Consider the following 17,541-nt stretch of genomic DNA (forward strand, 5'->3'; position numbering starts at 1 on the left):
GTTACCCCACTTCACAGGCAGGAAAACAATTGACAGATTAAGTGACCTACCTAAGATTACATAAGGGGTAAAAGTTGGGATTGACACTCACGCAGTATGGTTCCCAGAACCGACGCTGTTCTCAGCTTCTTTACACTGCAACAAATGGAGAGAATGTGCTGTCTTCCTCAATGGAAGGACTAATTTCCATTACAAGTCAATCCTTCCAAAGTTCACACAAACACCTAACGTCATTCAAATCAGAATGCCAATGTTTTTGTTTTGTTTTCAGACTGGATGAATGGATTTTAAATTATTAAAATATTCCAGAAAATTGTGAAAGAAAAGAATAGTGAGCTAACACACCTTCCTTAGTAGTTACACTTACTCTAAAGCTACTGAATCCTAACAGTATGTATAGTATTGGCATAAAAATAGGCAAATTGTCATTGGAACAGACTAGAGAGTTTAGATACAGATACAGTTACATGGGAACTTGACTTACTGTAGAAATAACATTTTATTTCATTGGGAAAGGATAGTTTGCCTTAAAAATGATACTCGTCTGATAAACAATCCATGTGTAAGAAAAATTAGATCTATCATTAATTCATAACTAAAATTCCAGTAAATTCAATTGTAATGTTAAAAAATAGAAAGCTTAGAAGAAAATTAAGAATGTTATATAATTTAAAGTTTGGGAACTCTTTCTAAAGAAAAAAAAAACTCAGCAGCCTTAAAAGATAATTATATTTAGCTAGAAAATAATTTTTTTGCAAGATGTAAGGTCCCTCAAAAAAAAATTAAACTCCAAAAGATAGATTGGGAAAATACATCTGTAACATATAGTAAAGAAAAAAATTATTTCCTTTTAATAAAGAAAGATCTTCTAATAACTTATGATAAAAAAGAGAACTCAATATAAAGTATAAAATATGGTTAAATAATTCAAACAAGAGGATAAACAGTCAATAATATTTTTAAATATATGTCACAAAAAGTCAAGGGAATGCAAATTAATTAAAGAACAAAAACATAGTGACAAAACCTAAAAAGCACAGTAATATCCAGAGTTTGTAGGGATGCAGAACCTGGACCCTTTCTCTCACTGTTTGTGATAGAATTACCTCAACCTTTTTGTAAAATAATCCATCAGTAATGATTAAAATTAAACATACACTGACCTTTTGGCATAGCAATTCTTGTTAATCTATCCAATAATAAATAAATACAATGGTATACATGCAGGCATTTTCAAATGTTATTTTTATCAGTAAAGAATATTTAAAATTATCAGTGGGGTAATAGCTGAATAATTTGTTTTCAGCCATGAAAGGAATATTATGCAATAATCAAAATAAGAAGACAGATGTGTCCATGATCTATTGTTAAGTCCAAAAATATAAAAAGCAAAAATGTGCCAGCTTAATGGGTATAGAATGAAAAAAATATGAAAATGAAATCTTACATATGTATGAATGTATTTGTTTTGTTGTATAAGCACTCCAGAAAGTATGGTAGAATACATTCCAGGCTCTCACTTTTTCACTGTGAGAGTGTCAATGAAGAGGGATGGGAAGAGGTAGATAAGAAGGACTATAATTAAATTTTCTTTATGTATCTTTGTCCTCTTTCTCTGATTATGAAGTGCAAACCTAATATCTGAAACCAAAAATTACTAATAACAATTTTAAAAGGAAAGGACATTTTGAATGAGACCTTTCACTTCAACAAATATTTATTGTACACCCTAGTCTGTATGAGAAGCTTTGCAAGAGGGTAAGTTATTAAGAGAAATTGCTATATGGATTCAATATCACCATACTCTCAGGTCTTGTGGTACATTCACATCTCATATTGATTAAGTAGTCTTAGATTATATAATCTTATATGTAGACACAAGGGCAAGAGTGGTCTCTTCATGTTAGACATAAAAGAAACTGAGGTGCAGAGATGTGAAGTATTTCGCCTGAAGTCTCACAGCGTTGGTTGAATAGCCTGGGTCAATTATTGGTGACATTTATTCTCTGCCCATTCTCAACCCATGACATCAATCCTCATAAATACTCATTCATGAAATTCTTAAATATAGTTTGATGGAGTTAGAAAAGGAAGTTACGGTGTTTGTGTGCATTACTTTTCTCAGGCCTGAAACCAATCAACCTGAATTCAGAAATTTTTGCTTAACGTAGGGGTGTTTGGAGGTGCCTTGATCCTTTAGGGCCAGCCACTCTGGGAATGTGAAAGAGTTGGTTGAAGTCTGTAATTCCTTAACAACTAACCAGCTACTTACCTGTTCTATTTTCTGAAACTTATAGTAGCTAACCAGAAAAGCTGAAATCTAAGCAATTAAGAACCACTCAATTAAAAAAATATATATGGTAGACAAGGCATCTCTGAAGTAAACATTTTATTTCTAGCAAGAAACTATCCTACGTAAAAGATTTCAATGTAAAATTATTGTTTTAGAGAACATGTCCCTTATTCAGGAGAGGAACGTACTCTTTCATCTGAGTTTTCTGGGATGAAGCAGTATTTCATAATCCCTCCTGTGAACTACAGATACAACGTAGACTATTGGAAATTAATCTGAATCAAAGTTTTAATCTCATTTATTTTTGCCACACTACAGTAACTGTGGCCTTAAGCATATGAAATAACAGAATACAACATGTAGCTAACTGGCTTTTTAGAAATCTTGGACACATTTTAATAACAGCTTTTTAAATAATGGCTCCAGGATATTTTCAGAAGGGTAATCAATGTAGATACATTTCTGTTAGCCCACTGACTATAGTCAATGGGCTTCACCTTGTTTTAAAAGTCCTAACATTTTCTGTAGAAATAGATTCATGTCTTCCAATTTAGTACTATCAAAAAGATATCTTTTCTGAAGTCTGTAACTTTTTAAATGAGAAAAACAGTTTATTTCTCTATGTAAACATTTATAGTTTACAGAAAATAGGGATTCTTTTTTAGATCTTCAGATGACTAACTCTAGAGTTGTTACATCAGATCTCTTAGTCTCTGCGGGTAGATATCTTATTCAAGTTTTATCTTACAAATGATTTTTCTCAGCCTCAATACCAAATTCCAAATCAATTTACCGTTAGCTCAACTGCCGACACAGACTATCCCCGAAGTTTTAATTATTTCAGGTGCTGCCAAACCTTGACTTGAACTCTCAGAATATTCTGGTTTGAGAAGCAAAGAAGTGGTATTCCACATATCAGTCAGGTCGAATTTAGGTGTGATAACCCTTCCATCTTTCATTTACATTACAAGTACCAAGAAGCCCCCTGAATTTGATCTTGACTCATTTTTTAAGTCAACAGAGAGGATTGCATCTCCAAAACAAATAGAATCCTAGGTCTGAAAAGAAAATACTTTTCTACATCCAGACAAATCAACTATGCCCATATGGAACACATTTAAAACTTCTCTTCATGCCAGATCAGTGTGGAACTAAGAGGTTTTCAAAATTAGTAATGATTTCAAGCCATGCAGTAAAATTTAAGTAGATATTGGGTCATTGTTAATTATAAATTAGGACAGTAATAATCAAGGAACTGCCTGACTGACCTGTGGTAGGAGCCCATTTTGTCACCACTGATTCTTGGGAATGTCCTATGAAAATCTCAGAAAACAGTTCTTCTGGAAGAAATTTTTTTCTCTTTGATGTAAGAGAGAAAATATTAGTCAGTTCTTTCTATTCTAGTTTTTCTATTACTCCTTTCTGACTCTGATTTTGTATAATCACAAATGTAAAAGTATCAATATATCACTTTGTAGAAATCTGTCTTTAACATTTCAAAATAAATGTATACTATGGGAAAACCATAATCTAATTAGCTGTGACTACAATTACTTACTGAACTCCACCTATGTGTGTATGGCATTCAATGGGTATATAATTTAGGCCCTGATATCAAAAAAATTTGCAATCTATTTAGGAGATAAAATATGTACTCTAAAATGTAAGGAACATTGCAAAGCAACAAAAAAAGAGATGAACCAGGATAGCATATAAATAGGTGATTTTCTAATGGTCATGAACATTTTTATAGGGTCCTTTTCCTCCAAAAGCACGAGTGTGTTACTGCCCTTGAAAGTAAAAATTAGCCAGCAATAAGAATATTAAACTTTGTGGGATTCCATTACAAAAATGTTATTGTTTCTTTTTTCCGATGCTCAACTCCATGAGTTAAACAGGATCATCCTTGCTTGCCTTTTTAAAAGCTTTCTATACATCTGCTATCCTTGAGAACAGGAGCTGTTCTTATGGCCTTACTTTGTCTATTATGCACAAGTGGTGTTCCGGAACTCAGTTGAGTCCTCAGAAAATGCAAATAATGATTTCCCCACTGGCCTCCACCATTCAAAAGGAAAAAAGTGGTGACATATTTAGAGCACACACTAACAATGCAAAGTAAGACGTTCTGATGTTTCATTTAATTGAATTGTAAATATGGAAACTATCAAATCCTCTGCTGCTCCATTGATGCACGCAGATGTGTGAATTTCCTCCGTGTGTATGCTCTGTGTCCTTCAGAGCATGCACGGCGGATGAATCACTAAGGTGTGTATTAGTCTGATGGTCCTAGAAAATATCCAGACTAAAAGCCAACCCCAGGAAACAGCATTACTTTTAGTTCCTGGTGTCCCGTTAATTGATCCCAAACCCTTCATTACTGTCGCAAGCGAAAGGCTAAGTTGAAAGTAGGCATTAAGAGAGTGTCTTAACTGAAAACTAGACAGAGCAAAATTCTAGGCCTTGTGAACGTCAGTGGCTCTGTTCCTGTGTTGTCACACTGATGCTAAGTTTATCTTTTATTTCAGGTTACTTGGAAACCTCCCCTCATCCAGAATGGAGACCTGCTTAGCTATGAGATCCGCATGCCAGACCCTCACATCATGATAACCAATGTTTCTTCCTCAGTGTTAAATCAAGAAATCACTAATCTGATTCCTTTCACAAATTATTCTGTCACCATTGTGGCTTGCTCAGGGGGTAACAGGTATCTAGGGGGATGCACAGAGAGTTTACCTACCAATGTTACCACCCACCCCACCCTACCTCAGGATGTTAGCCCATTGTCAGTGATTCCAGTAAGCGAATCGTATGTTGGGATTTCTTGGCAGCCACCATCCAGGCCAAATGGACCCAATTTGAGGTAAGATAAAGTGACCGTGCTTTTGGGTTTTGCTTAGGTCTTACCTCTCCAGTAAGGATGGAAGGAGGCTTCTACTCATGAAAATAGAACTAATTTCCTTTTGGGTAGTCTCCACTCATGGCTATCATACAATTTCAGGTTGTGCATCTTGATTTATATGGAACCATAAAACTCCATCAAGCAGAAATATAATTTTGTAAAGAACTAAAAACCCTTGCAACAACAATCACTATTCTCTAATGATTCTTGATATAATCTTTATCTTCATTTTCAAAATGTATTTTTATTGGATGTTGTGCAAACTTGATGCATGTTCTAAATACATTTGCACAAATACACCTCAAAATTCCAAAGCTAACACAATAATTCTTTGGCATGTTATTTATCTGGAAATTTGTAAAGAATATAGTCAGGGATATAGAGAAGATAAAAGAAAGGAGTTGCAATTCTGAAATGGCTTCATAACCTAAACTTGACACTTCCCCAAGACTACAGAGTTGAAAATATTTTCATTGCTTAGAAAGTATTGATGGCTGAAGTCTTAGGAAATCATTAACTCTGTAAGTATTTAATATTTCTACTTTGTTTGAAACTATCAATAAAGTTTTGACAAATTTGACAGAAGAAATCAAAAGTGTTATTCTCACTGATAATAGTAAAATGTGAATGTAGCTGATTATTTTTAAATAATTCACTACAGGAAACCAGAGCCAGAAAAATATAATTATTTGGGAAAAAAATCATAACTATAAATTAAGATGTTTTCTTTATGTTTGCATGTGTACATGACATACTCATACTGTGAAACAACCTGAATTTTGGTAATAACATTAGTTAAGATAATCCTGATGTTTCTGCTTGTCTTTTGCTTTAGATATGAGCTTCTAAGACGTAAAATCCAGCAACCACTTGAATCAAATCCCCCAGAAGATTTAAATCTGTGGTACAATATTTATTCAGGAACTCAGTGGTTTTTTGAAGATAAGGGTCTTAGCAGGTGAGATTACAAAAACTATAAAAACAAATGCTGGCATTTAGTTGTGGGCATGTTGAATAGTTCAAAGTATCTTAGTTGTCTTCATTGTGTGAGCATGTTATCAGTTATGCCATAAAACATGTTTGGTTATTATCGGTGGCATTGATCACTCAACTGCAACAGTCAGCATGTTTAATGTTTGCCATCATAACTCTATGCTTAAAATAAGCCTTTTGAAGTCAAATTTGTAGAGGTTTGAACCTTAACTTATTGCCTTTGTTACAGCACTAGCAGACATGAAAACTTAATAGAGAACTTTGGAAATATTGCATATACAAACTGGGGAACTTACTGAGCACTTGTAAAATGCTATTTCTGGGAAATAATTATTATAAATTATTGACTGTGTCCAAAAATTAATTGAGTTAGTGGACAGGTTTGGGACTTGAAAGAATCCAGTCTAGGTTAAAAGAAATCAAGAAACAAGCAAATAGGCAATGTCAGAAAGGAATACTGCATGGGAGAGTTAGGAGATCTGGGCTCTGTTCCACCTTGTGCTAGAGAATGAGGTTAGTGACCGTAGGCGAGTCGCTGAACTTCTCTGGGCTTCACGGTTGTTGTCTCAACAACAAGGAGGTTGGATAGGATTAAATGACTTCTAAACATTGATGAGTCTAAGCAATGTGATCAAATTTCAAAACAACAAATATTACTTAATAAAAATATAAACAAGGTATTTCAAATATATTTTTCAGTAACTTTTCCACTATTTTCTTAGACTCACCACTGATTAGCTCTGCTCTGACCTCTGGTTACAAGTCGGGCCTTGCTTCCCAGCTCTACCTCACCAGGGCCACTGTGTTCCAGCCACATCCACACTACGCTGGGTACCTCCAACTTGTGACACTCACTCAGCCTCTCCCCATCGCTGCCGTTTCCCCTGGTCTGACTGCGTCATCCTTCAAGGCTTGGCCTAGAAGTTTCCTGGTGGGCTTCCCCCGCTCGCTCTTCCCCTTGTCTGAATCAGCTGCCCCTTTAATGCATTTCCATAGCACACCCACCCCCTCACGTGATCACTATCGCCACTGTAATGGACTACCTGCCTTCTTCTCTGGACACCCGGTCACACTGTCAGACCCATCATGAGACAGAGTTTTGTCTTCACAACTTCTGTATCCTCAATTCCTAGCAATAGTGCCTGCCTTATAGTGGGCGCACAAATAGTTGTTCAGTGAAAGAATATGTTAATTCACTCAAGGGTTGGTTATTTCATTTCTCTGTGCCTTAGGAATAGTAATTGTAGTGTTATCATCTTTGGAGAATGGGTAAAACTAAGGAACATTCCCTCATCCATCTTAAAGGGTTGTATTCATAAAACATTATAGATACTGTAAGATTCTTGGAAGGAGGCAGCACAGAGTGAAGCAAAAGTGAATCATATGAAGTCACCATTTTTGTAAGTCAGCCTAAATTATTATGGTCATTAGACTGTTCTCTGTTTTTTTATTTTTGGATTTTTGATTCATCATTTATTCAAACCAACATCATTACATAATTATCACTTCAGTGGAGGGAATTCATTTGTTCAGCAATTTCTTTTAGCTTACTATATGCTAAGAGGCATTGTGATAAGGAAAACAGGTGGATACAGCGTAACCCTTGCCCTCAGGGAGCTCACCATCTAGTGGAGGAAAACACCCACACACACACAGTTACATGCACAGGAATTGCTGTCATCACAGTTAACTACAGCGTCACTAACACTGACATTGAAGAAGTAGCTATGAATTGTGAACTCTAATGCCTTAAATATAGCAATTTCCAAAACATAGAACTTGACACTCTGTAACATTACTGAATCGGATCTTTAGCCGTGAGATGTTTGGCAGAAAAACAGAGTAAGTCTCAGAAAGTTAGTTTGTTTCTTCAGGACCAAGGCCAGATGTTTATTATTGAATTTTTGATGATGCCTCTAGGGATTTTTAATGAGAGGTCCAAATCTAAGGTTTAAGGAAAGAAATAAAGTTAAATTCCCGCAAATTAAGTTGAAACATAAGGTAACATAAACATACTGATGACAGCTGCTTCTAGAAGTCAAGGGTACCTATCACAAAATGTGTTGAGGTGATATTTTGACTAGCCTTATAATGCTGAATGTCAGGGGATTTCTCTTTCTGCTAGGACTAGCAAAAAAATATATGTATTCAAATAATTGCTATGACCCATGTAGCTAACTTGTGATTTTTTTTAAAAAAGATATACTTTTCTTTTTAATATTCAAAATAAATGGTGTGAGTCTTCGTAGTGTGAGAATGTTTTTTTTAGCCCTGTACCCTTTGTAAATACAGAAGAAGCTAGGGCCCCCTTCGGCCCAAGTCTGAGAGAAAATGAAATTAGTCCACTGGTGGGTGCTATGTGCTATGACAGTTTTCCTGTTAAAAAGAAGTGATTTTGTTCTGTAGATGTTATCATTACACACCTTGACTGTTAGCTGCCAGCACTCACCTTCCCTGCCCATCGGCTAGTATTCTCTCCAACTGCAGAAGGAAAGATTGGGGGACTCAACTCAGCCCACTGCTCACCTGTGTTGCAGCTCCTAGTGACCATACCCTTTGACTTATATTTGTCTTGTTGATGTATACATTTGGTTGGCTAGTTGTTTACATATGTGTGTAGTGGTAGTTTAATTTTAATACCCTTGAGAGGAATATGTCATTTCCTGTTCTCCCCAGACTCCACCACTCCTTATCATCTTCCTCTTAACTTTCATCTACTTAAGTAAAGAGAATATTGAAGGGCTTCTTTCCATTTAACCTGAAATCACCATAGCTGCATCTATATCAGCTATTGAAATGGCACTTCTCTTGATGTGAAAGGTAAAATAAATTTAGGCTTCCCTGGGCATTTAGTTATAAATATGTTTGTGAGAGTAAATATAAATTGAAGTCAATTTCCTTGGTCAAGTGGTCTACTTTGGTCAACTATCTAAGATACACAAAACACACAAATTTCATCTAGAACATTATTATTTTCTGAAATTCAAAGCATTCTAGTAGTTATTTTTTCCTTTATTATCTCCACATACAAAGTAGAATATCAAGCTAACTATCCAGATAGTTTAAACAAAAAGACTTTTTTCTTATGATTGGCTTAGTTAGGGGGGATTTTGTTGGAGTCACACAGCTAGTTCCTCATTATCGAATTTTGCTCTGTCTGTATAGACACAAACTAGGGTAATCGTAGGTTTTTATTGTCAGTTTCTAACTTTTCTTCCTTAATAATTCTGTGCTAAGTGCCCAAGTGATGGTTGTAGGGGGAACCATAACTTTGGGTTTCCTGACATTTCATCACTTGAAAAATCTGGTGAACATGTGTTAATCTGCCGCTGCTGAGGTGAGCCAGGTGAGATTTAACAAGAGGGTAGCAACCTCCTTCATTTTAAGCATCAATTCACACTTACAATTGTCAGCACCTCACAGTACGTTGGTGATCAGAGAAGACTACTAAGAACACAGCGATGGCATGTCCTTTTTGTTCTAGATTTGAGGAAAAAAGGATGAATTATAAGAAATAATAGGGATTTTTCTCTATTTCAAGGAAAATACTGACTTTTGATTATAATAATTTAGCTGGCACTAAGTTATTAGGGAGGTATGTTTTAATTCCTGTTCCTTTCAATTATTCACAAATTCCTGAAAGTATATTTTTGCAGTGACAGTCTGGAAAAAGACTTCCATGTGATGTCTCAAGAATCCACTGACTATATTATATTTAAAGGAACTTATTCATAATTAATAAATATTCATCTCATTTTCAGTGAATGGTTGGACTTGTTTTAAAATTAAATGCTTCAGCTAAATATGCTATAAAATCTAAGTTTGAATCTTACTAACATAGATTCTATATTTTTTAAACCTAAAATGAAATGTTTCAAGACCTAACAGAGGACATAGTTTCTGGATGATAATATTTAAACTAATATAACTTTCTCTCCACTCCACATTCAATTGCAGATGACATTTCCTACTTTGCTAATATGGCAAGGCTGGGTCAGCTCTATAGCACATCTTCTTGTAGTATAAATATGTTTAAATTGTAGATATTAATTTAAAAGTTAGCTCTGTACATACAGAGGTTGGGTAGGAGGATGGCCTTTCTCCCATGACCAACAATATGAAGTAGATCCCATCTTTTACTTTCTTTCTTAATATAAAAATATGAATAAGAATTGAGTCTAGGAATGAAAGCCAACTTCCTTCAACAATAGTGCACCATTTCATAACAATGCACTTAATCCAAAATGAACAAAAGTGTCTATTTCACATTTAAATTAGTAGAGTTACAGTGCTTTTCTCTACTGGGATTTTTTTTCATTGCTCTTAATTTATGTCCGGTTCTCCTTTTCTGTCTCAGAATGTGAAACCTATCTCATGAAAAATGAGTCTGTAAATGTGGAAGGATGCATTTTATCATAGATATTTTTTCCTAATTTTTTTTCAAAAAAAACACCTAGTTTCTTTGCATTTTTTTTTCCCTAATGTTGATGATGTTGAACAGGGAAATTAAAGAAAAATTATTTTAGGTGTAACATTCTGATAGTGTTAACCATAGGTAGCTTCATGAATACAACAGAATTTTACATAATTCTGTAAAAAGCTACAAATTGTACTCATAATACAAAGGCATCATGTTATAATAACTTTCAAGGGTGGGAAACATTACACTTCAATTTCAAAAGCATCAATCATCAGCATTTTTAGTGGTGTAACAGCAAACAAGTGATATCAAGAACAGGTAGGTACCATCAATGGAAAATTGAAACAACTGCAGCTTTGAGCAGTAGAAACATTGTTGTGTATTTATTTGTTTGCTCTTTAGTCATTCCCACAAAGGATTGGAAGGTGTAAGGAACATTGTGCTGTAACAGGTTTCTCAAATCCTTGCTTATATGCTGTTGTAACTCAAGCGTATGTTGGGTTGTGGCAGATATGAAGACGAGTTAGTGGGAGAAGCACCTGAATAGCCTTTATTTTTCAGAAGCATGATTTATATTGGTGACAATATTGACACATGAATTCTTTTAGGACATCAATAAAGTTGACACATTTTTAATTCTGATGAAAATATCCTGTGGCAGTCTGTGGCTCCACTGAGGAATTGTACCAGCTCCACAGTCACATCAGACTCTTTCAAGATACAAGTCTTCACATTTCACTCTGGAATGATGTTTCCCACTGGACATATGTCTTCACTAGACAAAATAACACTTGTCATTAATAACTAGCCAAACTGCCTCCTCTGTGAAGATTTCCTGATTAGATAAGATTAAATTATGTGCTCTATCTGGTGCACTTTAAAAGAAAAAGTTTTAATATTTTACAGGTTCTCATTTAAAAACATAATTCTGTAAAAATGCATATACTCCAGTAGGACAAATATAACATCCGTTATGTTATCATCTAGAATGTTCTTAGTGTTCAATAAGTATTTTTGAATGAATGAATAAATTAATGAATGGAGTTATGGTGTATCAAACAGAGAAAGCAATGTAAAAATCTAAATTTCCAAAGGGACCATTTTTCTGTTGGACAGGTAGATTTTTTGTCACTAAACTACCAAATTATATGTGACCTAAAAGTTATGAAACTGAATGCTTTAGTAATGATGAAATATCCATTTCTTTACTTATAAAATTATCTACTGAGTGAACAGATTAAAAACTCCATCACCTAAACAGAATCTAGTTTTCTAATTCACTTGAATAATAACAACTGAACCTTGAATATTATTCCATGAAAAATATTTTAACATATATTATCTTTTACAAGGAAAAATAATCATAGTCATGTCTATAATACAACAGGTGGTCCATTATCTATGTGTTGGTAAATGGAGGAGTTTGAGGATAAGATCTCAAACATGTTAATCATTGAGAGACTAACTATCTTAGTAGCCCAGTGTTCCTAAATTGACCTTCAATTGGTTTTACTGGCTACAGTATAGACTCAGTATAAGTGTACATTCACTTTGCATATTTCAAAAATTGTTTCCTACAGGGTTTGAAATGGTACATATTTCAAAACATACTTAGGGAATACAATTAGTATTTAGGCATGAGATTGATATACATGAGTTTTACATGACTATATAATGTGGATTGATCTAACATTTTTCTCTTAAAAAGCATCCTTTCATTATTAATTATATGGAATGTCCTATTTGATATCTATAATTAACATATAAATCTATGTAAAAAACAATATGCCTAGAGTGAATGAAAAAAGTACTTTAAACACACTAATAAACTCTTTTCTGACATGAGGTGCTGAAATATAAACCAACACATATAGGCATAGGCATTTATACCTACTAACATAAAGATTAGGTTTCAGATGAACAAAAAAGTGTTAAGCATTCCATTTAAGGGAATTCAAGATCTTATTTCTTTAAAATTTAACTTAACCATGAAAATTAAAGAAAATGCAAAAAAAATGCATACCATCAAGGTAAATGCCTACAGATTTCTCAATTAAATAAAATAACGAATAGTGGAAAGAATTTGATATTGGAAATGAAGAAACTAGAGAAGTGCACTTTGTCATCATAACTAGCTGTTAACAATTTTAGGCAAAATCACTTCACTTTACAGGGTCTCAAGTTTTCTTATCTGTAAAATGCAGCAAATAACTCTAAAGCCATGTCTCATTCCGAAACTTGAATATTACTTTGAAAGCAGGCATTCCAGCTACATATATCTTTATTTCTTCTATACAGGCATAAATCATATAGTTCACCATACCTGAATTATGATAAAATAGCTTAAAGTATCATCATAAGAACTAACGCCCTACAGAATTTAATTACAGTTCACCATTTTACTGCCACCTAATGTTAATTCCATTTGTAGAAAAGAACCACAAAATAGTATCACTTTAGAGCCATCAAGATTGCTAAATGTATAATAGCATAGATATGTAGAAGAAACATTAAATATTGTAGATGAGATTAGACATCCAGACATTAGCTAAATTTCTTTTAAGTCATTTTATGAAGTAAAGCAGAATTAAAAGTATTTTACCCAAAGAAAGAGCTAATGAAGGCAAGGTTGCTGCTTCAATTCCCATGTGAGCCATTATCTTTGTTTCATTGCACTGTCACAGACTTGTCACCCGTAACCCTGACTCACCATCCTTCAAATCCATCCTAGGAGTCACAAAGAAAATTTGGTGAAACTGGATGTATAAGCAAAAATCCATCCCCCTGCTAGAACAATAACTCAAAGGTCAAGCCCAGTGATACTTCACACATGGACAAATAAGATTATCATTATGATTGTTATTATTACTCTGATCATTACCATCATTATATTTTGGCAGTGTAATATCATGGTTAAAACAGCTGGCTCTGGAATCAGATTCTTCCAGGCTTGAGTCTGCACTCTCCCATTTACTAGATTGATGACTGGGACAAGCTGTTTAACTTTTTGAGCCTTATTTTCCTCATTTTCAAAATAGGAATTATAGTAGCACCTTATAGGGTAATTGTGAAAACAAATGAGCTAATAAACATAAAAAGTTCCTGGCACATATTAAGTATTCAGTAAACACTATTTTTACCTTTCAGTTGTCTTGGTCATGTAGACTATTAGACTAAAAAAAGCATACATTATTAGTTTACGAGGGCTGCTTTAAACAAACTTTCCTTTCTTGTATAAAGACTTCGGTTCATTGGATTCAGGACTCTCCCAAATCCATCATGACCTCATCTAATATGATGATGTCTGCACAGGCCCTACTTTCAGATAAGGCCACATTCACAGCTTCCAGGGGTTAGGACTTAAACACATCTGTCTGAGGGACACAATGCAACAAAGCAAGACAAAGAAAGAAAGAAAAGAAAGTCACCAAGAGAGGTGGTAAAACAGGGGTATTTAGATGTGATATTTATTTGGGGAAAATAGGTAAATAACCTCAGAGAAATCACTAAGTCCTTACCTAGAGCTATGACAGCAGATCAGCTTCCCTAAGGGGGCTGAGGCAGTGACCTGCAAAAATATTTCTGGGCATGAGTGAGAAACAAGGTGAGCCAGGCAGACTTCTGCATAGGTGACAGCAAGATGTTCAGAATCCTGACACAGGTCTGGTCAAATTATTTAGCACAATCCTGCAAATGGCTGCCTCCCTTGTCGTCATGATTAAAAAACTGAACTTATTGAGACAATTCCACAGGTCCTGAATTGGATGCGAGGTAACCTGAGTGAGCTATGAACCCCAAGTAAGATAATGATGATCTGAGGCCAGTGTTCACCCTGGGCATTGGTCATGAGTTATGCAATGTGTTTAAGCTATTGCCTAGTCAAAGTCTGACTGTGTCTATAAATAGCATTTTTCTAACTGGGCAGTTTTGAACCAAGCAAAGCCTGATACTCTTCTGCCCAACTTTACTCTATCATGGATTTAATATATGACCTGGGAAGTTTTCATAATATCACTTCACCATGTCCAGTTTTGTCCTACAAAGCAATATTCAGTTTGCACCATATTGACTCAAGTAAATATATTCACAAGATGGCAAAATACAGCCCCCTGTAGCGAAACTCACAGCAGGAAAATGTTGTACACTTTAGTCACAGTTTATCTGTCTGCCAATGAGATTATGGGAAAGAAGTGTAGGTATAGGAAGAAAACAGTGATGAAGGATTCTGATATTTGAAAATGGATGAGTTTCCCAAAAGAAGAGCATAAACCTCTCTGGATCAAATTCAGATAGAAGGCTGGCAGATGGCCAGATTTGTAATTGCATCTTGAATTGAGCTGTAATCCTCACCATTTCTGAAAACAGTAAGAATGAGAAAATGATAAACCACATTTGTTTTAAATAGTGGTATTTGTTTAGTGGTCCCAATAAATATTTCCCTGATACCCTGGCTAAGGTTCAAGAGTATTTTGTGGGGAAAAAAAGAAATATGGTGTTTGGTGAGGAAAAAAGAAGTTATGTATTTTGTTTTCTGTAAAAGGAACTTATATATGACTTTTTAAAAAACAACCTTTTAGGTTTACAACATATGAGTATAAGGTCCTTGTACACAACAGTGTGGGTTTTACACCCAGCCGAGGAGCGACTGTGACAACTTTAGCTGGTCTTCCAGAGAGAGGAGCCAATTTCACTGCCATTGTCCTTAACCACACGGCCATAGACGTGAGATGGGTGAAACCAAGTAAGTAAGCTTCTCAGGTCTTTATTTCCCCTTACCCTGTTAGTACTAAAATGAAGTTAATGTGGGTGCATTAAAAATGAAACAACAAAAAGCAGAGACCCCTGTTCTATTGTTCTTCAGAGGCAGACTATCTCTCCTACTTCTCCATCCTTCCCGGGCCTCCTCTCCCTTCTTCCATTCCGTTTGGACTGGGAATATAGTTTCTGTCTGTGGGGAAAATGAAAGTTCCTATGGCCAGGATCCTCACCTGACCCTCAACTACTTGATGGTGTAACTGGCCTACTGTTAGGCTATTGCTTGCATACCCTAGGCAATGAGCTGTTATTGACTGAGCCACTATATAAAGAGCTCTGCCCAGTGCTCAGGGTGGAGGCAATGTGGTGGAATGGACCTGAAGACTGCTGGATACAGATGTGGTTCTAGTGTTCAACCTGTTTTTGGAGAATAAAGCCAGGTATAAACCCTTGTGCCCCGAAAATGTTCCATGTCATTCCTTGGTCTCACTGAATCAATGGTGAACTTGCTTGGGGCTGAAACCCTCAGGCAAGACACTGTCACACCAGCCAGTTGTGATAGAAATGACCATGTAATAATTGTATACAACTTAATGTTGTGCAGTTGCCTGCAGAGAGCTCTGCCCTGCTAACTCAACTCATAACTCATCACTTATTAATAAGAACCATTTACTAGGTTTGCAGTAATACAATGGGTTTTTCCAAGTGAATCACTTTCAGCACTGGTTATAGACAGAATTCCAACTTAATACAGGGAAATAACCACTGGACTTCCTTCACTAATGCAGGGGCTTAGCCTGGCACCATAGCCTGGCACTTCTTCATAGGCAGAAGAGCTCACAGATGTTTCTAATCTGTGCCTGCAACTTTTTTATAAACCACAAGAACTGAAATTTCAGATCTAGTTGAAATTTTCAGGTCAATAAAGTAGCATTTCACAGCTGATCTGTTAATTAGTAATGATCCATTATTATAGTCAGAAGAAAATTCAACACAGTCTATCACAGAAATATGTTCTGTAATCATCCTTTGTAAGTATCACTTGAGATGTGGCAAACAGTTTAATTAAAACTTTCTAGAATATTACCAAATATTAAGAAATATCTGATTTTGGAAAAACCAAATTAAAATATTTGTTTTATGAAAAAAACTCTACTAGGTAATCATCCATTTCTATGAAAAGGATGTAAAGTTATTCCTGGTTGGGCAATAGTAGCCATGTGATTTTGATCCAGGCTTTGAGTTTTGTTACAGACTAAGAAATGCTTATTTCATTTAGAACATTTGAGTGAATTTGCCCCAATGCAGTTACATCAGTTGTGAATTAAAACCAATATTGGTGACATCAGTAGTAAATTAAAATCAGTACTAGTTATGTTAACCTACGTTGCCACTAAATAACCCATTTTTACAAAAGACTATCACTCCGGGGTTTTTATAAGGTTGCAGGTTTCTAATGATCTCTGTCAACTCTGCGGGGAATCTCTTAAACCATTTAAATGAAAGAATATAAGTTAATTGATGCTTATGATTACCCTCTGAGACACATCTGGAAAAATACAAAGTTTTTATCTGGAGATGGATTTTTTAATGTATATTTTCACACATCTCTCCCTTCCTCTCTATTTTACTTTTACCACTTGATTCATCTTAAAAGCCTGTTCACGAAGGTGGATGCCCTCCCCCTCATCTGACATTTGAATACTGCTGTTAAGATCTGGCTGCTGAATTTTCACCAATATAGGTCCTTTATGTTATAATTGCATGCCTGAAGTAAGCATGCTTATAAAAACTGACAAACCTAATAGATCTGAAGCAGCTCACTGAAGTTTCATTACTTTGGTAATCTGAACCTCTGACCTTCGGGATGTAGGTAATGCAATCTGCTGTTATTTCCATTCATACCTTAAGAAATTTTTCTGATAACTATTTGTGAGCACAAAGGTTAACTCTCAGAAGAGGGTCAGCTCTGTGAAAGCTTGTTGCATTATCATTTTCTTCCTTCGTGCAACCTGCTATCCTAAGTAAATTAACTAGTAGCTTCTCTGTGAAAGAGCCACCTATTCTGGGTGATTTTAATTTAAATTGTTTTCTTGATTGGTAGGATAAAATTGGCCCATTGTCTAATATGCTAAAGTGTACAAACCTATGGGTTGAAGGTCATATGGATACATTTATAAA

General features: G+C 35.2%; 1 protein-coding gene across 1 annotated transcript in view; it reads left to right on the forward strand.

Moving 5' to 3' along the window:
- USH2A (usherin) overlaps nucleotides 1-17,541 on the forward strand; it is a 721,517-nt gene that overhangs the window by 489,898 nt on the left and 214,078 nt on the right. The window contains exons 42-44 of the mRNA XM_073222145.1: nucleotides 4,819-5,153; nucleotides 6,028-6,150; nucleotides 15,183-15,346. Coding sequence (XP_073078246.1) covers nucleotides 4,819-5,153; nucleotides 6,028-6,150; nucleotides 15,183-15,346 — 622 coding nt within the window. The remainder of the gene's footprint in view (nucleotides 1-4,818; nucleotides 5,154-6,027; nucleotides 6,151-15,182; nucleotides 15,347-17,541) is intronic.

The sequence above is a fragment of the Manis javanica genome, chromosome 14 (assembly GCF_040802235.1).
Source record: "Manis javanica isolate MJ-LG chromosome 14, MJ_LKY, whole genome shotgun sequence".
Taxonomy (NCBI): domain Eukaryota; kingdom Metazoa; phylum Chordata; class Mammalia; order Pholidota; family Manidae; genus Manis; species Manis javanica.